Here is a 26,141-nt window from a genome sequence, read left to right on the forward strand (position 1 = left end):
AAACCGACGCAATCTATTTCTTTGGTTTTTGTTTAGTCGGTTGGGGTGGTTTTGTCGATTTCGCCATCGATTTAGATGGTTTTATTAATCAATTCTCGATTTTTGAATCTCGAATTTGAACTGACCGAAAAAATGACTTTATATTATATTATTTTTTAATTATTTAAAACATATTTTTAATATATAATAAACATTATTTAATATTTAATGATTTAAAAGTTGATTCGGTTGATAAAAAAATTGACCGAATTAATGTCGGTTCGGTTGGTCGATTTTAATAAAGAGAGTCGGTCAATTTTGATGTGTTCAAGTCGGTTAAATTGATTCAAAAAAAAAATGACCGAACCAACTGACTAAACCAATTGCTCACTCTTATGTGGCATGCCACATGTACCATCTTACACTAACGTACAATGACAAGTTTTTAAAAGAATTTTTAACAGAATGAATGATTTGCTTTTTGATTTAACTTATATATAAAGACTAATTTACCTATTTTTAAGTAAAAAGAGTAAAATGTAATTCAAGAACTTTTATGGTAATTTTAACTTTCTTTGCTTGCTTTCAAAGTATACTAGCATGAAAAGTCCACCAACTTTGTTTGCTTTCATTTTAAGTTATTTTTTATCTTTTAGGTTCATTGACATTTTAAAGCTACTTTATTTATCATAACCACTAAACCAACCACTTTCTTTAATCATTGCAGAATGAAAAAAAAAAGGATCGTTTACATGTTCCCATCATCAATGTTTCCATGTTTTCCATAACCATTTGCAATTATTATATCAACCCTTTAATCAATTTTTCTCAACTTAAAGTAATTTGCTTCAAATATCTAGTTATTCCCCAAAGGTGTTCGATGAAACTCCCAACAGAGTAGAAACAAAGCTTCTTCTTAGTTTTTGAAGTTCTGAATTCATTTGCATTAGCTTGAAGATGGTACCAATGAGCGTTTTCAGTGCAGGGTCTATTCGGGTTTCAATGATTTCGAGGAGCATTTTGAAGTTCTGAAATTCATTTGTATTGGCTCGAACATGGCATCAATGGCGTTTTCGGGTTCGGGTCTCTTTGGCTTCGACCTATAGATGCTCCACATTGTGCCAAATCAAAGCAGTGGGAAATGAGGATATCAAAGGTTTATTCATGGTTTTATGGTTATTATCCTTGGATGGTTGTTTTTGCTACAACTTTAGTATTGTTTGGAAGCTTATCAAAATCAAGCAACAATCAAGATGAAGTTCCTTTGAAAGCTTCAAAGTTTCAGAAACCATTGAGGCTCCCAAATAAAGGGTATGGCCACTATTCTAGTTTTTTAATAAATTAAATGACGATTACTTGGTTCATGGTTTTTTATTAAAATATTATAAATTAAATTAAAAAATAGAATTTGGTCCTAGAAACGAGGGGCGGAATTGAAGCATAATTATGCCATGTTCATCGCTTTTTGAAGGACTAAAAAGAGATTCTTTCACTTTGGGGACCAAAATGTAATTTTAACATGTATTAACTCTGTAATTTATGAGGAGACTAAACACCAATTATCTTTCACCGAATATATTTAAGCAATAACTGAATTCAAAACTGATCTGAATTTAATAAAAACCGAAAACCGATCGGTTTCGGTTTGTTTTGCTTTAGGTATGGTTATCCACCTGTTCTTGCTTATTGGATTAGTGGCAGCAAAGGAGATAGTAATAAAATGGTGAGGTTGCTGAAAGCAATATATCATCCAAGAAACCAGTATCTGCTGCAACTTGATTCAGGTTCATCTGATTATGAAAGGGAAAATTTGGGATTCTTGATTGAATCCGAGACAGTGCTTCAAACATTCGGAAATGTTAATGTTGAAGGTAAAAGTTATGCAGTTAATAAGATGGGATCTTCAGCTCTTGCTGCTACACTTCATGCTGCGGCTTTGCTTCTTAAGATTAATTCAGATTGGGATTGGTTTATACCTTTAAGTGCCTCTTCTTATCCCCTAATGAATCAAGATGGTATGTTTTACTGCTGTTAAATTTCTCTACTTTTATTTGTTACTCCTATTTGGAATGAGTGTTTTTGAAGTACAGGTAACATCGATGTCTCAAATTGCATTTTGTCTCGTTTACTAAAAAAAATAGGAAATTACTCCTTGTATGTTAGATTAAAAAATAAACTAGTATTTCTATTAAAAATTACATATATTTCTTTTAAAAATAAATTTAGTCTAGTATTGTTTTCGGTGAGGGAGATTTTCTCTCTTGACTTTGTTGCGCCTGAAGAGATGGCGGATTTGCAGAGTAAGAATCCTTGAACAAGGCCATGGCAAACTAAAGAGTTTGCGCATAGTAAAGCTCGAACCATTAACCTATAGGTTATTAATGAGAAGGGGGCATGGTACCCACTTAGGCTAGCTTAGGTCGCTTTTTCAAGCACTCGAGTTTTAAACAGAGTTAGGAGACAAAATTTTCACTCAAGATAACATTTGACTTGTTGAGGGACAGATAACATTTCACGGACTTCTCTCAAAAGAATTAGAAATCACTCAACATAAAATTTACATAAAATAAGCCGAGTCTAGTTCAAATAGAGTTTACTTACAGTACAAATATACTCAACTTTTTCAAAAAAAAAATCTCATATATTTAAAAAGGTTATATATTCCATATTAGTATTTGAATAAACATCAAATATCAAGATGATAAACAATCTAAAACAGTGGTTTAGGTTTAGGTTTAGGAGTAGCCACAGATGATTGATGATAAAGATGAACTTTGCTTTAAAAATGCATGCATGACCCTTTTTACCTAAAAACCTAACATTCTGAAAAGTGTTTGAACTGTTTATATAGGTGCTTTGATTTTCCATTATTTTATATAATGTTAATTATACACCTAATACGAGTATATCTAATTTTTTGAAAAATATTTTTTAATGTACTTTAACATCCTTCCAGAGTTATATCCATACCTTTTACTTCTCTTTAAATAACCATATTTGACATCTTTATTAACATATTCATATAGGGCTGCAGAAGTAACTAAACTAATAACAATGTAGCAGAAGTCCAAGAAAAATGATGAAAATTTTGATATTCCTTTTTGCAGAAAGCTCAAACCATTAATGAGATGATCCCTAGCTTCTAATTTGGGAATTTTCTAAAAAGAAATTACTTGACTATCATAAATTTGCTTTGGAAACAGATCTCCTCCATGCTTTTACTTTCCTTCCAAGGGACCTCAACTTCATTGATTATATTAGCAATCCGGGTTGGAAACAGTAAGCACCTGCCACTATTCCGTTCTAGTTTACATCTATTTCAAGGTTGAATTATTTTTTAATAAAATTTAATTATAAAATTATTATTTTTTATGTGAAAATTTTGTCGATAATAATGCTAAATTAAGGTAAAAAATATTGGATGTGTGCAGGAGGGGAGAGATTAACCGAATTGTTGTAGACCCCAACTTATATTATAAGAGCAATACCCCAATTAACTATGATGTTGAAACTCGAAAACCAGATGCTTTCGAGATTTTTGGAGGTCAGTTTTATAACTTTTACCTTGCTATATATCTATGCATGAGAATCATATTTTATAACTTCATATACATGTATCACTAACAGTTGGATGCTTTAACAAAATGTATTCTCTCTTTGGTATCTCGACTTCTACCAATAAAAATGTGACATGTGACGTATTCTTATTGGACATTTATAACTTTAGAATAAAATGGGACAAAAATGATGGTTTAGGAAGACAAAAAATGTTTTAGTACTCAAATAAGAAAAAGAGTATACTTCAAGGGCTAAACCATGAATAAAATTATTCTTTTACAAGCTTTTCATTATTTGAAAAATCATACCTTATAGAATTATATCGTATTTAAATTTATGCAAACACAAGTGTCAACGAAATATAAATACTTAAAATAATACATATTGTATTCAACAAGAGTAACCTCAATTTGTTTAATTTTTTTATATATATTTAGAAAATCATATTGTATGTCAAATATAAATATTTTGAAAAAAAATAAAAAGCCTGACGAACGTATGCTTTGTGCAAAAATCAATGCAGGTTCACCATGGGTGATTCTTTCAAGATCATTCATGGAGTTTTGCATCTATGGATGGGATAACATTCCAAGAAAGCTATTAATGTATTTCACCAATGTAGCTTACCCTCTTGAAACCTATTTCCACACAGTGATTTGCAATTCATTTGAGTTTCAAAACACAACATTGAGCAATGATTTAAGGTACGATATTATTCCGAAATCCCCTAAGCCCAAGATTTTAAACACTTCGAAGTACGGTGAAATCGTAGCTGGTGAATCAGTTTTTGCTCAGCCAATTCAAGAAGATGATCCATTGCTAAACATGATTGATGAAGATGTTCTGCATAGGATGCCTGATAATTTCGTGCCTGGGAGCTGGTCTTCTTGTCAAGGTATGAAAAATATAAGTAGATTTTCACATTTAATGTTGAAATTGGATCGATTAACTCAACTAAGAATTCATGACTTGTTTAGTTTGAAACTTTTTAAAAAATAGATAGATTGAATTTAAAAAAAAAAGAAAAAGAAAGAAAAATATTAAAACAATTTGACCAATTTAAAATTGGTAATTTTTTTATAAAAAGTATTTTGAAAGTTAATTATATTTCAACTTTTGAGCTCTAGTAAAGAAATAGGTAAAAATACTATTGGGGCCTCTATACTAGGTGTTAGATTGCATTTAGCTCTCTCTACTAAAAAATGAGTAAATTAGTCCATGTATATTAAATCAAAGAGTAAATTAGCTCTTCTGTTAAAAATTTTACCTATTTTTATGATTAAAACTGACCTCTTTACAAAAACCTCCATAATACTTTTACTAAAAAATACTATTAGATCAAATATATAATTTTACCAACTGGTCTAATCTATTGATTTAACCATTGGCTCAAATTTCCTCAATTTAATCTTGAGTCTAATTTTCTATTCCACGATTATATTTTTGTATCTTCTCGTGTTATAATCATATTTAAAGTATTTTATAGTTATACATATATTTGAGATGTTTATATTTTTACTTACATTTTGGTATTATATTTATATCATTTAATCGTATCATATTTAATATTATCAGGTATCAATCAAGGTGAAGATTTATGTTATAGGTGGGCAGACATTGATACTGTGAAACCTGGTTCCAAAGGTATAAAACTTGCTTCTCTCTTAACCAAGCTTGTTGAAGAAAGAAGACATAATCCTAGCCAATGCCACCAGCAACGTGGACCATGATATTAGACTTTGTAATTGTTTTGTATTTTATCGTATCATCATTGTGTCTATATTGTTTTATGTGAATTCCTTATTATTATTTTTATTCAAACTAATATTAAATATATTAAAAATATTAGATATAGGTAAATTATATTTAAGGTCATTAACTATTAGTAAATTTATATTTTGGTCACTTAACTTCAAAAAGTTACAAAATAGTAATTGAATTATTCGAAAATTTTCATTTTAGTTATTAGATTGTTAAAATCGCCTTTGTATGGCATTCTCCGTTTGCACTTTTGACATCAATCGAAAGCTCTCTTTTCCCTATCTTTTACAATTTAGTTTTTTTTTCATGAAACAAATTTGAACATCACAAATCTGTAAACTAAAATCTAAATAGTTTTTTTTCTTTGATTTTCGACAATGAACAATTCATGGGCTAGATCAGATCTAGTTGAGGCTAGACTCCAAATAAAATTTTATCCTTAGCTTAAACTTGGCTCGCCGTTGAAATGGGTCATTTCACGGTTAAAAAATAATAATTTTAATTTTTATTTAAATTCAATTAAAATATATAAGTTCTAATATAAATTTATTATTTTTATATTTTTTTATTATTTATAAACAGTAAAATGAGTCAAACTGTAGGTCATGAACACCTCTATTTCAGATCACATCAATCTAGCTTGAAATCCTATTATAAGCGTATGTGTGTGGAAACCATAAGTTTAGAACATAAATGTGTGTTTAAAAGTAAAATATAATAAATAATGAATCGTATAGTTTTAAACTAATTAATCATAATAACACATGAAATACGTACGATATTAAAATAAAAATTAAATTGTGAGTAAAACAAAATTTAAACACATAAATACATCAGCTAAACAATACTAAATGCACTACAATTATTTATCATGGTTTTGTCAACAATTATGAGTTAATTTCGAGTTGACTTGTGACATTAAATCGATTAACAACATTATTAATATCTACAACTAATGGAGATAATAACTTCTGCATATTAAAATAAACATGCATAAAATATATCAAAATGAAGCTTTGATTGTGGTAAATTTAATGTTTTATTATTGATTCAAATATTATTATATGCATATATTAATTGGTTTTGTTAAAATAAAAGACTAAAATACTCTCAAATAGTATAACTTATTTTAACTACAGAAAGGCATTTCTTTAATTTTACTAGCCGATTTAGTGACTCGATTGAAGGTGACTAACTCAGTAAAATACTTAATAAACAGTATAGATATGCAAACATTAATATAAATTTATTTTAAAACACTAAAATTGACTATTTGAGTGGATTGGGCCGTATCAGTCCGGGCCTATTTTTTTTCAGAATCCGGCTACATCCCGGACCGGCCCATCTGATTGAGGCTAAGGCTTAAAAAAAAAAAACCGTGTGAAAAAAGCCGAAGAGTGTTCAGACTTCAGTGTCTATATCTCGTCAGCTGTATACTTCAATGGAGAAACGGCCACCGCCGGAAACCATACAAATTCGGCTGCTCTGCCCATCAGCAAAAACCGGCGCACTAATAGGCAAAGGCGGCTCCGTTATTCGGCAACTCCAGTCTCTAACTTCTGCCAAAATTCGCATCCTCGACGATCCTTTCGAAGAACGTATAATCCAAATTGTCGCCGATAACAAAACTCCGTTGGTTTCCAACAGCGCCGATAACCCAAACGCCAATGCCAATGCAGAGCCAAAGAAAGATTCCAGCGAAGATGGATGCAAATCTGCGTCGGGAGGGGGAGGGGGAGGAGGAGGTACCGCTGGTGCTGGGGAAGAGGAAACGACTTCATCTTGGTCGCCGTTACAGAAGGCAGTTATTAGGGTTTTCGAGAGAATAGTGAAAGGGGATGCTGCTGATGATAAAGAAAGTGAAAAGGAAAGTGAAAATCTAGTCGCTTGTTGCAGAATGTTGCTGGCGTTTAATCAAGCTGCGTGTTTATTGGGAAGAGGGGGTTGGTTTTTGGAGAAGATTGGGAAAGAAAATGGGACTCAAATTAGAGTTTTGACTAGAGATCAGCTTCTACCGTGTGCTGCTCCAGGGGATGAGCTACTTCAGGTATCATCTTTACTATGTACTTTGCAAGAAATTAGTTAAATTTTCTGTTTTTAGTATTTAATTTGCATTTATTATGCATAAGTGGATCTTTGTTCTAGTCTAGTTATTAGATCCTAGTACTGCAATTGCTCTGTCAAAATATGAACTGAGAGTAGACTCGCTGCAACTGCTAAAGCAAGTTCCTATTCTCTTTTACCTACGTTACTCGGACTTGTGTGTGAGTATTGGATGCGAATATGTGTCCGACAGGGATCTGCTCAGATTTTTATAAGTTTTTCCATGCATTGTATGGCCATTGGAAGCTGATATCCTGTATCCATGTCTGAATTATATTGACAAACACATTGATGTCCTAGAATTTAGATATGCTGAGGTTGACATTAGATATTTACATGGGTAGTTTGACAGTTCAAAGTTCAAATTGACAAAAAAAAAAGTTTGAGAACAAATGGGGCTTCTTCTTGGATTAGGAGTGAACTAGAAATAAAGGTCAGGTACTTGTACATGATTGGGAACATTACAAAGAACTGTGAATAATGGTCAGGGTTAAAATTGATGGTCATTCTGGTTTGCTCTTGGTTAGGATTTCATTTGCTAGGGGTATAAACTTAATGGTATGAGATTGGTTTCTCAATCTAAAAGCTAAAAGCTTCAGACTCAATGTTAGTGTTGATTGTACAATCTCAGAGTATAGCTGAGTGCATAAATTTTCTCTCTTTCTTTCTGGGTGGTTCACATAAACTTATAATTGAGTTCAACAATTGCTACATTTGTAGTACTGCAAAGATTTGAGATGTAAAGAGGAAACAACGATGTTGAGTTAAAGCAACCACTAAACTTTAAACCAAAATTCTCATTCATTGAGGATATGAGGGTCCCTTGTATATATAAATTTCATAGTTATACGTTTAGCATTTTCTAATTTTTGTATTGCTTAACCTTTTTGTAATTTTTCTCCTGTTTATATTCTTTATGACTGCAATATTGTGGCCTTCTGGCAGATAACAGGGAACTTTTCAGCTGTAAAGAAAGCCCTGTTCTCTATTTCAAGTTTTCTTCAAGAAAATATTGCACATTCTCAGCCGGACCAATTTCCTCCATGGGGTTATCAATCTGGTCATCATGGTGCAGATTATCATTCAAGGGGTTACCCTCCGAATCCAGGGCATGAGAATGCGGTAGCCCATAACAGAGGAGGATTGGAAGAGGAAGTGGTATTTAAATTGTTATGCCAAGCTGACAAGGTTGGTAGTTTGATAGGGAAAGGTGGTTCTGTGGTGCGGGCTATGCAGAATGACACTGGTGCAGCAATCAAGATTGCTGATACTTCTCATGATTCAGATGAGCGGATTGTAGTGATATCTGCACGAGAGGCATGGGAACTTAATTGTCTTTTTAAATTATTCTGCTTTATAGTCTGGAGAACTGCAATATTCTTGCTTATTGCTAATTGAAAAGCTTTTTGTATTTGGTTGTTTGTCTGTGAAATCTGGAACATTTTGCTTGATTTGTAGATATAATTACATATATGTTGAAATCATGAATTTGATGATAGATGACCTTCTCTTCGAGGCAATAAGAAGTTTTACATGAGTCCCTAACTTACATTGTTCATCAAAATATAATTTGACGTTTCTTCTGCTGAATTCTGCTCACTATAATAGGGTCGTCTTAATATTTACTTTATTGGACATTTTCAGTTGTTGCTCTGTTTGTATTTAACCTACTTTTAGGTAGTCTTTGACCTTATGTCATCTTGTTAAGTGGATTGTTATCATGTGTACTGGATATGGGATTTAGGGCACATGATTTCGATTCAATGGCACTGACTTTTGCATTTTATCAAGCCTTGTAATGTGCTAAGTTGATTTATTCTTTGATCATGGCCTAACTTTGAATTTTATTTTATTTTTTTATCTTCGCACCTAAAGAAAATATGATACCTGTCATACAAGTGTCTCAAAAGAAGTCTTTGTTGACATATCAATGGACCAATAACCAATGAACATCTTACATTAATATATGAATGTATTTGGATTCTAATTTCTCATAGCTCACTATGTGTTTGCCTGCTGCAGCATGCAGAGCAAAGATATTCTCCAGCACAAGATGCTGTTGTACGAGTGCAGTCCAGAATTGCTGAGATTGGATTTGAACCAGGTGCTCCAATTGTTGCTCGTCTTCTTGTACCTTCGCAGCAGGTTGGTTACTTGTTGGGTAAAGGTGGTCATATTGTATCTGAAATGAGAAGAGCTACTGGTGCTAATATACGGGTATCTTCGAAAGAACAACTTTCAAAGTCTGCTGGACTCCAGAATGATGAAGTTGTACAGGTAATTGACGGTCTTAGGCATTAATTTTCAGTCCTGCTAGCTGTTATTTGATTGACATCAATGATATGCTTTCCTCAGATAGCTTGTTTATTCTACTGAAGCTTCTCATTCCATTATCTTGCTGGTACTGTTGTCTTTCTTTTATTTTTGACTATTGTTTAGTCAACAATGTTGTGAAAGTTAGATGTTTTCTCAGAAATCATTCTCAGCCAGCGCTGCACCCTTTTTATTGTTTCAACAGATTGCGACCAATTCGTACTGTTTCATCATAAGATCTGTTAGCATTTAAAAAGATATAGAATTGGAATTTGAAAATTCCATCCTAATTTTTGGAGGGATGATTTTTTTTTTTATTTGAATATTTTAGGAGTTCATAGTTTGGTTTATTTTGGCAGGTCATTGGTAGTTTGCAGTCAGTTCAAGATGCATTGTTTCATATCACTGGCAGGCTTCGGGAGTCTATACTCCCAATGAAACCTCCCTTTCCAGGCATTAATCCCCCTCCCTACTTACCTCCTTACCCTGAAATGCCACCTCCATTATTCAGGCCAAGACATAACCATGTCCCTCCATGTCCCTATCCTTCTCCAGGCGGACCTTTTCATGGCATTGACCCTTCTGTTGGTCCACCCCAACCACTCGATCACCAACCACCATTTTCGCATGGCATGGATCACATGGGTCCACATAATGTAGACCGCGGTCCGTATTCCTATGGTGGTGATAGACATGGACATGGTCCCATGTTTGATGGACCATCTTCTCCAGGATCTTGGACTCCTCAGGTTGGTGGCTTGGTTTTTGACGTATCATTTTTGCCTAACTTTTAGAATAATATACTTGATGATGTTTCCTTTATATGTATGACATTTATTTTTTTCCTTAGTTAATATTTATTTGACAATACTGTTTGTTGTCATTGTTTCCTTTGATTTATATCAGGCTGGAACACCGAGGGGAGTCTATGATGCCGGTCCTGGCTTTGTTGCTAGAAATGGACGTCCAGGAAGGTGATACGTATCTTCCGTAGATTATTACTCTAACTTTGCTTAATATGATTCTGTTAGCTTGATATGTTGGGGTTTGACATTTTTGCAAAGCTCACATTTCATACTTTGACTGCTATATGATCCCATAATTTGATTTTGGATAGAGGAGGGTAAAGGAGGAAACAAATAATAAAAGAAATAGGAAGAGATCATAAATTAAACGAGTGGAAAGAAAGTAGTAGGGATAATAAATAATCAATACAAATCATTTTTTCAGTGTCTCAATATCTACATGATCAAAGGATACTAGAAATTGGAGGTAATATAGCTACTTATATGCTACTCGTGAAACCTCAATGTTAACATGAAATCGTGAATATAACCTTAAATGTCCAATTATCTAAATACTAAAATTGCAAACTAAACTAATCTATGTTGCTTTGACTCTTCATGTTTCTTGAAGCGTTAGTGTCCTACACTTGTATCCAATTCTATACTCAATATCTCATGCTGAAAAACTTAGAAACTTAAATCTATGGTACTCGGACTTTTTTGCTTAAAGCAGTGGTACTCGGACTCGAGTGTGTGATACGGGTATGTTTAATATTTTTCAAGTTTTTGCATATATTTGGAGGGCCACATCCTCATATCATGTCCGAATATGTGTTGGATATGACTGTCGAACATGGTTACTTAAATAAAGGATTGAAGCAACATAGATTGAATTATCGTAGCTATGTAAATGTTATTTACTAGACTAATATTTACTAAAACAAATATAACCTCTATGTTCATTTGGTTATTTAGTGTATTAACCCAATAAACATTCATCATAATTGCTTTATCATTCAAATGCCTTAAGGTCATCTACCACCGGGCATAGATCAAACATGACTTGTAATTGCTGTATTCTAAGCACCTGGGCTCTTCATTGGAAAGTTTGCCATTGTTACTGCTTTGTTTTCACATGTTTTATTCAGGTTCTTAATTTTGTGGGAAAACTTTTACTAGATTCAGAAATAATGGTTGAAAAATGTTGACTCCTCAATATTGATCTTGATTCTTGTCTTTCCTTGATGTATATAACTAACACTTTGTTCTTTGGGCAGTGGGAATCAAGCACCCGTTTTGAGTAACACGAAGGTTGAGATCGTGATTCCTCAAATATACTTATGCCATGTTTATGGGGAGAGTAATAGTAACCTGGGCCATATCAGGCAGGTAAGTAATAGTTTTATCATCTATGTTACTCGATCTCTTCCTTTTTCCTGAGTACAAGGATAATATGATCTTTCTAGGACCCTCCAAATACAGGAAATCTTTGAAATATTGGACGTACCTGTGTCATATACATACTCGTCCTTGACACTTGCACCCAAATCTGAGCTACACGGCTATAGATGGGATTAGCCAAATTATCTTGCAATGCTTTTCACCTTTGTTTTGTTACATTGTCTTAGATTTCTGGAGCAAATTTGGTTATTCATGACCCAAAGCCAGGGGCCACTGAGGGTTTAGTTGTTGTCTCTGGAACATCGGATCAGTTACGTACTGCTCAAAGCTTTATTCAAGCTTTTATTCTATGCGGACAAACTGCAGCTTGAGTATCTGTTAAATGTTTGTCCTTCAGGCAGGTGAGCAATTTTACAGACTGCAATAGTCGAATTACCATGTAATGCTTCTTTTCACCTTGGTCTTGTTGACATTGTCTTAGATTTCTGGAGCAAATTTGGTTATTCATGACCCGAAGCCAGTGACTACAAAGGGTTTAGTTGTTGTGCCGGGAACTTTGTATCAGTTGCGGACAACTCAGACCCTTATTCAAGCTTATATCCTTTGCGGACAAACTGCAACTTGAAGATCTATTCTTGTATGTTGTAAATAAACTCATAAAACTTCATTTTTTTCTTCTGTTTTCGTGGTATAGGTCATCTGCTATAGGTTTTTGCTTATGTGAGAATTTCCTCTCTTTTTTTGCTTGTAGGGTTAAAATTAGGTTGAGAAAATGTAGAAGTCATTGTTATTTTAAATGCTGATTTCTAATATACTGTCTCTGACTCACCATAACCAACTAGTTTTCAACCACTATTTTATTGCTTAATGCTAAAGCAGCCAGGGAAAAGACATTAACATATGGAATTTACATCCTTTTAGCTCAAAATTCTGTTGTCCCGAATGAAGTGTAAAGCTTAGATCTGATAATTAGTATATTTGTGGGTAAAAGTACCATGAAGGCACCTGTATTGGGAATTAGATTACATTTTGCCCCTTTTATTAAAAAAAATAGGTAAATTAGTTTTATGCATTAGGTCAAAGAGCAAATTAGTCTTTTTTGTTAAATATTTCATCCATTTCTATTGTTAAAAACTGACATGGATGACAAAATAACCATACAATAGTTACATATGACATGCTACATGTACCTCATTTTGACGTGTGAGGATTCGTTTTTAATTTTTATCTGAAGGATCAATTTGTTCTTTAATTAATGTATAGGGATTAAATTGTTCATTTTTTGAGTTGAGGGGCAAAATTCAATCCTCCATAGACTTTTACCTTTATTTGTGTTATTTTTGCATATTTTCATGTTATAGTAGTGTTAAAGGTGTTTTACATTTGGTATAAAGCTCGATATTGGATAATTAGTACATTGGTATATTTTCATGTTATAGTAGTGTTAAAGGTGTTTTGCATTTGTATAAAGTTTGATATCGGATAATTAGTACATTTGTGTTATAATTATTTTGTATATTTACATGTGTTAAAGGTGTTTTTACATTTGTATAAAGTTTGATGTTGTAATAATTCATGTTAAATAGATTTTGAGATAATTATGTATTCGTATTTTTCTATAAACATATTTGTACTTAATATATATTTACTTATTATTGGTTTTCAAAATTTGTACTTAATATATATATTTTATTTATAATCACGGTTTGACTAAATTATTATCAGGAGTTAATAAAGTCAAACTTGAAGAGTATTGAAGTCTTAATTTTAACAAACAGATGGCTAACTAATTCTTGATTCAGACATGTTCACGGGTCCGGTATACACCCATCCCATGATAAATTCAGATTTTAAAATTATTATTTGTTGTAAATTCGAAAATATATGTTAGATATTTATTATCCAAATTTAGATTGCTTGATAATGTAGAATGCTTATTAGTTTGATTTTATATATATTAAAAAAATAGGAGATTCAAAAGATTTTTACGAATTTAAATATCCGAAAATTGAATTGAAGTTTTGATAATTTTCTTTTTTGCAGATTAAGATATCAAAAAAATTATTTAATTCAAATTTGGAATTAATAATAATACTTATTAATTTATGAATAATAAATGGATTTAAAATTTTAAGTAAATTTACAACATTGAATCGATCTGATGTGACCCAACCTATCTTTTAATCACTTATTACTAGTATATGTGTATATATGATTAAAAATGTTATAAGTCTCTATACTTAATTAAAATTTGGGAGTTTTTTTTACTTTAAAAATTAAAATTGAGTCCTCTTACTTTTTAAATTTTAAAATTCTCTTCTAATTATTATTATTATTTGTAATTTAGGTTAAAATATGTCAAATTAATAAGTTTAATTTTTATTAATCATATACAATGTCATATAAGGACAGTCTAGTCAACTGCGAATACTATCAATATTAATTACTAGATTAGGACTTTTAAAACAGAAAGGAAAAAGGATTAATTTTTTAACTTTTAAAGTACTTAGACTAGATTTTAAATTTTGTCAAAGTACAGGGACTAACAACCTATTTTAATGTATATATTTTATTATTTTTGGCTTTTTATTGTTTTTTCCCCACATTTCATTTGCAGTTCCACGGTTCCACCAAAGCATTCCATCTTCCTTCACTCTCTTTCCCCATTCTCCAATTTGTTATTATTATTAATGATTTTGTTTTTGTTGTTGAAGATCTAATTTTTATTTAACAAATTCTTTAAACAAAATTTAAATAATGGCGAGGATTAGATCGTCTTCATCTTCGAGTAAATTCAGATACTGTAACCCCTCATATTACTTGAAAAGACCAAAGCGTTTGGCTTTGCTTTTGATTCTATTTGTTTCTGCTTCTTCTTTCGTTTGGGATCGTCAAACTCTCGTAAGAGAACACGAGGTAATTGTGTTTTTTTTTTTTTGAAGTTTTGTTTTCTTAGCCCATTTGATTCTTATTGCTCTGTTTTCTTTTCCTTTTCCTGAGAAATCGGATACGATAATGAATTAGAAATTTAAGATCTTGAATTTAATGTGAAATTGATCAAATTTTATTGATTTGTTAATTTTATGCGAAATTGATCAAATTCTATGCGAAATTGATCATGAATTCGAGACAAATTGATTACTGATTTTGTTTTGTTTTTCTATGCCGTAATTTCTGTCGTTCCAATATTGTTAATGGAAATTTTGACGAATTTAAGTTTTAAATAAAAAAATGCTGGTTAATTTTTGTACTTCTTTTTTCTGATAAATCTGCTGTTTTTCTTTTATAGTTGATACAAATTGAGGTTGGTTAACAGTGACTTGTAATTATTAAAACCATCGTTCCAATTTAAACGTGTTGCATTATTTTCAGCTGGATCTTGTCATTTTGGAAGATGGGAAGTACTAAAAATATGAATTTTATTGTTTTGATCACTTAAAAGTTGAAGTGGATATATTCATTATGAAATTTGGGAGAATTATGTGCGATGGCAGCTTGTTTGTATTCATTACCTGATGTCAATGCACTGGCTGTGGGAGTTATGTACGTTTAATATGCCTGCCCGTAACAAATTTCATACTAATATGCAGTTTGAAGTGTCCAAGTTGAATGATGAAGTGCGTCGATTACAAAATATGGTAAGAGCTCCATTTATAAGCTCACATTAAACTTCTTTTCTACGTACTTGAATAAATTTAAACTGTCGTTTTCACGTTCTTGGACGATTCTTTTCTGGGAGGGGACTTTTGAGTTACTGTTGTTGACTAAAAAATTTCTACCTGAACTTATTTGGAGACTCTAGATTTAGGTTTGCTTCTTAGTTCACCATCATCATATTTTCACAATGGAGGATTACTGATTTGTTTAATAAATTATCTATTTTTCTTTTTTTATTCTGTCTTAACATGCACCTAGAGCGACTGGCCTATATCGATGCTAACTACCTGTGTTCATGGATCATGTTGTGCCATGTTACTTTCCTTATATGTCCCAAGGTGGTAAGTTATGGCTAGATATATCAGCTAAGTATTGACCTTTGGTTCTTTCAGCTAGAGGAATTTACAAATAGGGTGCCAGCAAATGTTCCCATAGAAATGCAAAGGAGAGAAAAAGTGAAGGAAGCCATGATTCATGCCTGGAGTGCATATGAAAAGTATGCATGGGGCAATGATGAACTTCTGGTATGTCTAAGTCTTTTTGCGTGTATTATATCAAGCGTTTTACTTTCCTTTTCCCCCTCTTCTCTAGATATTAGATTATAGTACCTCAGTTATGATATGCAAAGCAAAATTAGTGTTGATGATTTGCTCTACAAACTCACAGCTTTATTCTATGCCAAATATGACAGTTTTGTCTTTGCCTCTATATTTGTATCTCTGTCTCATGTTAAATTAACTTGAATTATCTGATTTCAACTATATTTTGATATGTTCTTTATACTAATTCTAATTGTCTGAACTTGTCTTGTTAGAGCTTAGGTGAAAAACTCGAAGTGATTGATTTCATGAGATTCAGAGGTGCTTGCCCTTTAATTATATGGAATAGAATAAGTTCATTGCCTTGATTATCATGCTTTACATGAAATTTTGTTAGCAAAATAAAAAATCACTTAAAAGAAAGTTTCAAATATAACCCTTTACTCGAAAACAAAATGTGCATATTTGTATGCCATTCTTTGCTGAAGCTAGAAGCCTGTGCATTGCTGCATGACTCCATGCTTTGTTGGCATATTAACTTTTGGTAGAGAGAACAGCTCTTGACATTTCTTACTTTGGTTTCGCCCCTCTAGCTGAATGTCATAAGAAATTGTTTGATGGTTTGGCTGGATGCTGAGTGGGTTTCTCATTTATAATTTGCGGCTTTTCTGGATAAAGAATTAGCACTGAATTTGAAAAAGTTTGCGAATGTTTCAAAAGTTCAACGAAGTATAATTGAACTCATGTTGTCAATTCTGCAATAGGCTTGAACTTTTAATCATTGAAAACATTGATAGGAAGGGAAAAAGAAAATTTTAACTTGGAATTGTATGCGCTTCACCCTCAAATTGTTTAAAATTGATCTCTTTTGTTATATGTTTGCTCAAGTCTGTCTTGTTTGAATTCTAAAATCGATGCATTTAGTTAGGTCATAATTTCACATCCTAAACAAAAATTAGGCTGTTGTTTTGGTGGTGTTATTCAGTCACACCCGTCTACAAGCTTATCTTAAAGACACTAAGTTTGGCTGATTTTTCATGTCATATACCAGCCTCAGACTCAGAGTGGTGAGAATAGCTTTGGTGGTCTTGGAGCAACAATAATAGACTCTCTTGATACATTACTTATTATGGGTCTAGATGAGCAGTTCCAGAAAGCAAGAGAGTGAGTTCAAATTCCTTTTTAAAAATAAAGGTTTATTTTATTTTATGTTAGATTCTATATTTCTCTCCTGTTCATCTGACCAAAAGTTGCCTTTTAATGTGAATTTCTGCTTGCCTGTGGTTGTAATTTGGAAGAAGTTCCATAACCTAAAGCTAGATATTACACATATAGAATATGCACTAGTTCTAGCATGTGTTTTGCACATGAAGTATTTAAATTTGAAAAAGGAATAGAACATTTACATTCTCATTAAAACTTACAAGTTTTCTGTTTAAGTTGTAAAGCCATCTTATGATTCATTTCCTTCTAATAAATTAATTTTGATAAGAATAAAGTATTGCATTGTAGATGCCAATAAGCTAGTTTGAATTAGGTTATTTAAGATTTTCATTTTATGTACTTACTTTGATGTATTTGTAGGGCTTAGTTGAATTTCATAGATGATAGATCCAAGCTTATATTTGCTATTTTACATTTATATTGGGGTTGATATATTAAGTTTTGTTTTAAAAGTGTCTAGGTTTTTAGCTTTTAAGTGTTTAAGTAAAGTTTATTTGGTACAAGAGTTCTAGTTCTTTCAGGGTCAGGATTGCCAATAGCTTATATAGTGCTGTTTCTTTTGAGGATAGAGTGTGAGTATATGGTAAGAATTTTCCAATATTACTAATATTGTGATTGTGCAATGCAATCAATCTTAGGTGTGGCTCCCAAGGAACCCTAGGTTGGAGGCTTAGATTTTCTCTCCTTGATTGTTTGTTGCAATCGACCTTAAGTTCGACTCCTTAGGAACCCTAAATGTAATGCTTACGCTTTCTTTACTGGTTGTGTGATGTAACCAAGGAGCCCTCCTTTATTTATTCTCCAGCTTTCTTAAGGATTCTATATTATGATTGTCATAAACTGTAGCCTTTTAAATTGTCCTGCACCATAGTGATTTGGTTGGATGACAACTCGAATGATTCAAATAATTTTTTTAACTCTTAACATAAAAATGTATTTGAAGTAATGGTCCATCTGTTTTATGGAAAAAAAACATGGAAAATATTTTTTGTATTTTTGGATGTTTGTTGCATGGATAATAGCTTGATCAAACAGAAAATAACTTACTAGTCAACGAGAAAAGGAAGCAAGTTCCAAACAAGAGCTGTTTAAAAGAAGGCAGAATGAATTTTTTGGCCCTTAAACTACACCAAAAAAATCAATTTAGCCCCTTTTTATTATTGTGCATTATTTAGCCCTCATACTTTTACTGTTGATCAAATTGGTTAGAATTGGACTGAAAAGTTAACGCACCATTAGCTTGCCGATGTGGATGCCAGACACTGATGTGGCATCTCATATGGCAGTCCACATGTAATCATTGCTGATGTGGCACTATTTTTTCATGTATGTCATGTCAACAAATAATTAATATATATAAATTCTTCATGATATTTTGTGGCATCATGTAATGGTTTTTTGTAGTTGTTCTGCCCTTAGGGTACAATAATGCAGCTTCCTTGTTAAAGCTTTACGTAAGTTTCATTTACTAGATGACCTTTTAATTTGCGTAAGAAACTCTTTGATCATCTTATTTCTCTTATCATGAACAATTTGAGATTATTAATAATAGATAGGGGCAAATTTTTATCATGTGATGCAATTATGTTTCTTCATTTCTCTCTCTCTTCCTTTCCTCAACCTACTGTCTCCTTTTTTCTTATATGTTTGTCAAGCATTTGATTGTGGCACATGCTCTACTGTTGATGATAGCTAGGATGTTGTATCCTGGCCATTTGAACAATTCTGTCTTGTGATCAGTGGTGCTTTGTGTAGCAAGGAAGCATTTGGTTGCTCCACCAATTTCTTCTATCTTGTCATCATTTTCTAAGCACACACAATATGTATACTGTTTTCCTGGAAGGCTTATGATTAAATTAATACTGATAGGTAAGTTGTGCTGATATTTGCAGGTGGGTTGCAAACACATTGGATTTTAATAAAACCTATGATGCCAGTGTTTTTGAGACAACCATAAGGTTGCATTTAACAGGTTTATATATGTATTAATTGTTTTATCAGGAAAATTTTATGAGTCATGATCCTTTTCCCCCTTCTGAATAGTTTTTTTTTTTTACCTTTTAATTGACACTCATATTGTACTAATTTCTCTTGTCTATTCTAATTGAATATTTAGAGTTGTAGGTGGACTTCTGAGCACATATGATCTTTCAGGCGACAATATTTTCCTTGAAAAGGCTAGAGATATTGCAGATAGATTGCTACCTGCATGGGATACTCCTTCTGGGATCCCGTATAACATTATCGACTTGGCTCATGGAAATGCACATAACCCTGGCTGGACTGGGGTATGTTTTTTGCATTGCTGCTGTTAGTCTTTACTATCTTTGATGCTATAGCAGTAAAAAGTTATTTTAAGTTCTATGAATAAGCAAGGTGGCTGGGTCCTTGTTCTTTGTCTTCAACAACATTTTGAAGACATGATGGATCATATTTTGGTTAGAGTTGACTTATGTAGAAGCATTTATTTATCTGATTCCTATACTTGAGATTGATGCTCAACTGCATTGACTTGAAAACTGTTATTTGGTTATCCAACAAATACAATCAGGCGCACTGGAGATTATTCTGTGTCTGTATTTGACAAATCATTGTTAGGCCTTTCATTATCCTTTATATGGTAGTTTATGTCATTCCATCAGTAGAAAAATTACCTTCTAAGCAGTAAGCACTACTATGTGACTTGGGGGCTGGTACTTGATATTTATTTTTTACATATATATTATTCATTGAGTTTGATTTTTTTCCACCCTTTATTCCCTAGGGTGATAGTATTCTTGCAGATTCAGGGACAGAGCAACTGGAGTTTATTGCTCTTTCACAAAGAACAGGAGATCCCAAGTATCAGGAGAAGGTAAATGCTTCTCATGTTTATTCATGCTTATGTTACCTAATGTTTTTATAATTTTCATGCTAGGATTGCTTAGTTCATAGGTTACGTCCGCATCAAGCCAATTGCTAATCTTATTTCTTAGAAGTTGGGTTAAATTATATTAACTAAAGATAGCTGAAAGGTCTTAAGTGCTGGCCCTTTAACAGGAAAAAGGATATTTTAACTTTTAAGTGGGTATTGGTTGCTGAGGTGGTTGATTAACTTGCTTGTGCTTTGATGTATAAGGTGGAGAAAGCTATTGTTGCGCTTAATAAAACTTTTCCTGCTGATGGTTTGGTTCCCATCTATGTTAATCCTAACGATGGCACTGCTTACGGAACTATAACCTTTGGTGCTATGGGTGATAGGTCTTCCCATTTGAAACTTCCTCGTTCTTTTTTTTTTCTGGCTTCATATTTCATCAAATTTTTTATTCAATGTTTTGCATAAAATAAATCAGTTTATTGCAGCTTCTATGAATATCTGCTTAAAGCCTGGATTCAAGGAAACAAAACATCATCTGTAAAACCTTATAGGTGAGAATCCCATCATCTCTCACCTCTCCATTTTTGTTTTTGAATTGCTGCCATTGGTAATTGCTTACGGTCATTCATTGGATGATAAGATCGTTTTTGTTTGAAAGTGAAGATTTTGGAGTTATTTTAATGTACGGACATGGAAAGTACTTACTATCTCTTTTCCTAATACTTCTCCCTTTATGGAAGTTTGATCAAGATAATTATTGATGCATTTTAACTCTGAAACTGCCAACTCAGCTGTACTCAATATGAGCATACTGTATATGACTGAACCTCATATTATGTTGCGAATTATTGTGATTGATAATAGTTCAGCTCATCAGATGCTGACACTCTTCCTTGATGAATTTGGTTTTCATGTTTTAGGCATATAAATTTTAACATAATGGTCAACTATTTTATTTTGATTAACTTTATAATAAGAAAATCCCATTGTGGAATGTTGAATGTAGAGATATGTGGGAGACATCAATGAAAGGTCTGGTTAGCTTAATTAGAAGATCGTCACCATCTTCTTTTGCATATATCTGTGAGAAAACACGGGAGACATTGACAGACAAGGTAATTTGGGTTTACTGTGGCTGTAACTCTGCATTGTTATTTTATAGTGTGAGATTTAGCCTATGTTGCTCAAGCTTTTCATTGTTCTCAAAGCACTCCTGTATAACATATAGATATAGTGACATATGAATATAGGGATACGAACTCTAAAGATTCTCCAAATACATGGAAAAACTTGGTAAAATCTGATTATACCCATGTCGACCATATAACTGTATACGACACTCTTGGATTTTAACTTCTTGTTTCCACATTTCATGTTTATGCAGATGGATGAATTAGCATGCTTTGCTCCTGGAATGCTGGCTTTAGGATCATCTGGTTATGGTAAAGTTGAGGCAAAAAAAATCCTTTCCCTGGCTGAAGAGGTATTTGTGATTACTTGAAATGCTATTCTTAAAGATTTGACCTTGATTAATGTTTCATATTTTTACCGAATGTCCCTTGACAAATTTCTAACCCTTCATGTCCATTTGGGTCTATGCATCTATGTTACTTGGACTCGGATGTAATTATAAGATATCAGTCCCTGTCCAACAAGGGTGTTGATTTTTTCTTCTAAGTTCTTCCACGAATTTGGAAATCACTTCTCCATGCTCTTGTCCGAATATGTATTAGACACGTGTCTAACATGGGTATTTCAAACAAAATAAAAGGTCGGAGCAACATAGTTGCACATACCCTACTTTCTTGAAGACAAAACTCGATAGGTGAAGAGTTGGAGTAACATAGATTTAAAAGTATAAGATCATATGCCTCTTGCATTTTAGCTCTCCTGCTTGCTTTTCAAATATGAGGACATGTGAAATTGTAATTCATCTTCTTTTCTTCTGTCATTGGGGTAAATGGTTTGGGTTCCAAATACTTGTTTTTCTACATATAACCCGTTTAAACTTCTGGTTCTTCGGGTCTTGGACTTAATTCTTTTTCTTCCTATGCAGCTTGCTTGGACTTGTTACAATTTCTATCAGTCCACACATACAAAATTATCTGGAGAGAATTATCTCTTCAATCCCGGACGTGTAAGTTATCATCATTCACGTGATATATGTGAGATTGTCATTATGTTGCTCCAATTTAGATATGAGTGTAAGTATGGATATATATCCAACACGGGTATATGTAATCTTTATAAGCCTTTTCATGAATTTGGAGGATTATACCCACGTACTTATGTCTGGATATGCATCCGATATAGATTTCATGCACAAGTACTTTAAGAAATGTAAAGAGTTCAAACAACATAGGATTGTCAAATTATACGATGACAATCTTAAGCGTAATCTTTTGCAGGACATGAGCGTTGGTACAACCTGGAACATATTGAGACCAGAGACGGTTGAATCACTCTTTTACCTATGGCGTTTAACCGGTAATGTGACCTATCAAGAGTGGGGTTGGAATATATTTCAGGCATTTGAAAAGAACTGCCGGATAGAATCTGGATATGTTGGGCTGACGGATGTAAGTGCTTGTTGAACCTACGCCATAATATCTCTGATTTTTTTTTCTTTTGTTTTTGTGTTTATATTTGAGTCAGAGCATCAGAGCATTAGGATTAGAATACTCTCGTATTTGGCTTGACTTGGAAAATGATAGAGTTGAATCGAAATAGCTTACTTCCGTAGGTGTTCTAGTTACACTCCTAGTTACCAATTTCTTTGTGGGTGGTAGCTTTGTCTATAACCTGAAATAACTATGTTTCTACTTATGGCATTGGACTTCAATGTGAGTGTTGGGTACAGGTATGTGTCCGTTACTAGTATGATTAAATTTTTTTTGTTTTTCCTTATGCTTAGCGAATCTTTGTAGTTTATATTCTCGTATCCATGTGTTGAACATGGATGTTTCTGGAAAAATTAAGAGTTTGAGCTACATGTTTTTTTGCTTTTAGTTTGTTATAGAAACAATGCTAAGTAATAACTAATTGAAGATAAAAGTACCATGGAGGACCCTGTACTAGAAGTCTGATTGCATTTTGTCTTCTTTACTCAAAAAATGAAAAATTAGCCCCTTTACGTTAGATAAAATAGGAAAGTGGTCATTCTGTTGAAAATTCTGTCTAGTTCTACTTTAAAAATTGGTCTCTGTACATCAGTATGGGGTACACGTGGCACGTAATATGTCACTTTTTGGTTGTTCCGTCGCCAAGTCAGTTTTTAACAGTATAAATAGATGAGATTTTTAATAGGAAGGACCATTTTGCTTTTTGATCTAACATTCAGGGATTAATTTTCCCATCTTCTTAGTAGAGGGGGCAAAATACAATCTGATTCCTACTACGGGAGACTCCATGGTACTTTTACCCCAATTGAATAATTGCTTAAACCGCAACTGTTTCTAATTTTATTTTATTTTCCACAGGTTAACCTGGCTTTGAAAGACAACAAGATGCAAACCTTTTTTCTTGCAGAGACGCTGAAATATCTTTATCTTCTATTCTCACCCCCTACTGTCATCCCGTTGGATGAATGGGTATTCAACACGGAAGCACACCCTTTACGGATCGTTAACCGCAACGACAATATTGCTGGCTCGGAAAGGCAACATAAACCAACTGTTGGATTACAAGGCAGGAAGACAGGTCGGTTTGGAGGTAATTAGGATTCATTTGCAGTTCATTTATTTATTTACTTTTGTCAGACAACAAAAATCCGTTGTCATTCAGTGGTTAGGATATCTGGTTTCTATTTATTGTTTTCGGCCGAAGGAACTCGTATGATTTGAGGCCTCAAACATATGACAGGCTTAGGATTTTTGTAGTTTCTGGAAATAGATAGAAGAGTTTCTCTGGTTTCCGTTGGAGAAACGTTGGTCTCGAACTATATCCTGAAGTAAACTGCTGTGATCAAATGTTCATATGGCTTGTAAAGCTTCAAAAATAGTTTCTGCAGGCTTTTTTGCTCATTTAGAGTATTTGTGTTCCATATTCGTTTTCAATGGATATTTGAACACGGTAACGAGGGTGTGATAGTCTCGAAATTTATGAAAAAACCTTTTAAAACTTATATTTAACATACATGTATGTATGGGGGCATATAGTGATATCTGATGTTGGCATTCAAATATTCGTTTTAAATTGGTAAAAATACCTCTTCAGTCTCTCAAAATTGAACAAATTGGTCTGCTTCAAAAAATTGGAGCAATTAAATCGTATCAATTTTGAAACTAAGTAATTAAGAACCATTAATCATGAAGTTATTTGTACATCTTTTTATTAGTACAACAAATTTAATTTCCGATATTTATATATTGTCAATTTGGTTTTTTTTAAAGATTCAACAAATATATTTTATAATAATAAATCAAAATCAAAATTATGTATAATTGACTGAAAAATTAATATCATCATCGATTAATTGTTTTTTATTTTTATTTTCAAAATTGAAAGCGTCCAATTTGGTGGTTTCTAAAGGGATTGAAAAGTTTTTATTTACATTTACATCTTAGTCTTGGAACTGGTACTGGTAGGCTTAGTCCCGCTCGAGCCAAGCCATAGACGAGGTCTCTTTAATTTTTAATATAATTTTTAATTTAAATTTAATTATAAAATCATACTTTTTGCTTTTTAATGTTTAATAAACATCAAATAGGGTTTCTTTTTCAAATTGGATGGGGTTAAAATTGATTTGGAAATTAAACAAGGCAAAGATGAGCAATTTTATTTTTTAAAGTCCATCCATTTTTATTATAAAAAATTGATTGATGTATTTTTATTATTAATTTTTTCTAATGCATTTTATTCTTCTATTAAAAATTTGGATAAATTAATCTTTTTATGTTAGATCAAAGAGTAAATTAGTCATTCTGTTAAAAATTTCATTTATTTCTACTATTACAAAATTAGTCTGTGTATGTCAGCATGAAATACATGAGTCATGCCGTGTGTTATTATTTGGTTATTCTGTCAGTTAAGCCAGTTTTTAACAATACAAATGGATGAAATTTTTAACAGCAATGACTAAATTGCTCTTTAATTTAATGTATAAGGACTAATTTGTCTATTTTTTTAGTAGAAGAGGTAAAATGTAATCTAACTTCTAATGCATAGACCTCCATGAACTTTCCCTAAAATTTTTAATATTGTTTTTTCAATTCACAATACTTAAACTCGAGGCATTACTTGATGCTCAATCCAACATTCGGTATTGAGCTTCTTATCACTTAATTATGAACGTTAATAAAGATGATCTAATTTTCCACGATGATTAACACTTACTTAAAGTTATTCAAAATTTTTATGAATCATACATTTGTACATATAATATTTGAATTTTATCATCATTTTAAAATTTTGAATTTATTTAGTATTCACAATAAATTCAGATTTAAATTAAATAGCATTATTTATCGAATATCTAAATTTATTAAACATTTTCAGATATTTTAACAATTTATAAAATTCAATTTTGAATTGGCAGTGTCAATGAAATATCATCATTTAAATTTACAATAATAATAGTATTGGGAATAAAACCCTAAACCCTAAATATGTATTCGATTTAGATATTTGAATAAATATTATAATTAAATTTAATGTGTAAAATAAATAAATTCATTTTTAAACCAAATAAATTTAAAATTTAAAATAATTATACAAATTCAAATATTACAAATTGATAGAACGAAGCAACATTTAGTTTCAAATTTGACAAAATTTTCACATTTTTAAATTTTTAAATTTTACAAATTTGACAATTTTTTTTCAAATTGGTTCCTAAACTTGGACTTCATTAAAATTTTATGACTTGGCAGATTGAGATCGTATCATGTCATCACTTAAAATTTTTAAATTTTAATATTTTTTTTATAATTTAGATTTTATATATTTTAAAAAATATTTGTTATA

The 26,141-nt window shown here is 32.1% G+C and overlaps 3 protein-coding genes across 5 annotated transcripts; all 3 read left to right on the forward strand.

The window, feature by feature from the left end:
• The first annotated feature begins 694 nt into the window (after positions 1 to 694).
• On the forward strand, positions 695 to 5,382 carry LOC105778121 (beta-glucuronosyltransferase GlcAT14A). The gene is made up of 6 exons (XM_012601726.2): positions 695 to 1,290; positions 1,639 to 1,994; positions 3,183 to 3,258; positions 3,411 to 3,523; positions 4,061 to 4,432; positions 5,113 to 5,382. The coding sequence occupies exons 1-6, from the start codon at positions 1,121 to 1,123 to the stop codon at positions 5,265 to 5,267; spliced, it is 1,242 nt and encodes a 413-aa protein (XP_012457180.1). The 5' UTR covers positions 695 to 1,120; the 3' UTR covers positions 5,268 to 5,382.
• A 1,314-nt stretch (positions 5,383 to 6,696) lies between these two features.
• LOC105776682 (KH domain-containing protein HEN4) lies at positions 6,697 to 12,828 on the forward strand. 2 transcript variants are annotated; one of them, XM_012599523.2, is made up of 8 exons: positions 6,697 to 7,345; positions 8,347 to 8,718; positions 9,424 to 9,678; positions 10,074 to 10,463; positions 10,621 to 10,688; positions 11,777 to 11,888; positions 12,128 to 12,301; positions 12,382 to 12,527. In XM_012599523.2, exons 1-7 carry the CDS (start codon positions 6,740 to 6,742, stop codon positions 12,269 to 12,271), a joined length of 1,947 nt encoding a protein of 648 aa, XP_012454977.1. In that variant the 5' UTR covers positions 6,697 to 6,739; the 3' UTR covers positions 12,272 to 12,301; positions 12,382 to 12,527. The 2 variants fall into 2 exon arrangements, with proteins under 2 accessions (XP_012454977.1, XP_052478573.1); XM_052622613.1 differs by lacking the exon at positions 12,128 to 12,301 and having other exon boundaries at positions 12,382 to 12,828.
• LOC105776683 (mannosyl-oligosaccharide 1,2-alpha-mannosidase MNS1) lies at positions 12,456 to 24,199 on the forward strand. 2 transcript variants are annotated; one of them, XM_052622614.1, is made up of 14 exons: positions 12,456 to 12,537; positions 15,491 to 15,538; positions 15,950 to 16,081; positions 17,148 to 17,260; positions 19,213 to 19,278; positions 19,437 to 19,608; positions 20,085 to 20,174; positions 20,439 to 20,560; positions 20,663 to 20,728; positions 21,184 to 21,292; positions 21,562 to 21,660; positions 22,234 to 22,314; positions 22,586 to 22,756; positions 23,657 to 24,199. In XM_052622614.1, the coding sequence occupies exons 2-14, from the start codon at positions 15,536 to 15,538 to the stop codon at positions 23,894 to 23,896; spliced, it is 1,464 nt and encodes a 487-aa protein (XP_052478574.1). In that variant the 5' UTR covers positions 12,456 to 12,537; positions 15,491 to 15,535; the 3' UTR covers positions 23,897 to 24,199. The 2 variants fall into 2 exon arrangements, with proteins under 2 accessions (XP_052478574.1, XP_012454980.1); XM_012599526.2 differs by lacking the exon at positions 12,456 to 12,537 and adding an exon at positions 14,483 to 14,816.
• The last annotated feature ends 1,942 nt before the right edge of the window (positions 24,200 to 26,141 follow it).

The sequence above is a fragment of the Gossypium raimondii genome, chromosome 10, assembly GCF_025698545.1.
Source record: "Gossypium raimondii isolate GPD5lz chromosome 10, ASM2569854v1, whole genome shotgun sequence".
Lineage (NCBI taxonomy): Eukaryota > Viridiplantae > Streptophyta > Magnoliopsida > Malvales > Malvaceae > Gossypium > Gossypium raimondii.

Excerpts from the sequence above, each read along its gene's own strand:
- LOC105778121 (XM_012601726.2), top strand. The coding sequence starts at position 1,121 with ATGAGGATATCAAAGGTTTATTCATGGTTTTATGGTTATTATCCTTGG. Across the intron at positions 3,259-3,410 it reads AGCAATCCGGGTTGGAAACA|GAGGGGAGAGATTAACCGAA; the intron begins GTAAGCACCTGC and ends GGATGTGTGCAG. Across the intron at positions 3,524-4,060 it reads TGCTTTCGAGATTTTTGGAG|GTTCACCATGGGTGATTCTT; the intron begins GTCAGTTTTATA and ends AAATCAATGCAG.
- LOC105776682 (XM_052622613.1), top strand. The coding sequence starts at position 6,740 with ATGGAGAAACGGCCACCGCCGGAAACCATACAAATTCGGCTGCTCTGC. Across the intron at positions 10,464-10,620 it reads CAGGATCTTGGACTCCTCAG|GCTGGAACACCGAGGGGAGT; the intron begins GTTGGTGGCTTG and ends GATTTATATCAG. Across the intron at positions 11,889-12,381 it reads ACCTGGGCCATATCAGGCAG|ATTTCTGGAGCAAATTTGGT; the intron begins GTAAGTAATAGT and ends ACATTGTCTTAG.
- LOC105776683 (XM_012599526.2), top strand. The coding sequence starts at position 14,658 with ATGGCGAGGATTAGATCGTCTTCATCTTCGAGTAAATTCAGATACTGT. Across the intron at positions 17,261-19,212 it reads CAGTTCCAGAAAGCAAGAGA|GTGGGTTGCAAACACATTGG; the intron begins GTGAGTTCAAAT and ends TGATATTTGCAG. Across the intron at positions 22,315-22,585 it reads ATCTCTTCAATCCCGGACGT|GACATGAGCGTTGGTACAAC; the intron begins GTAAGTTATCAT and ends AATCTTTTGCAG.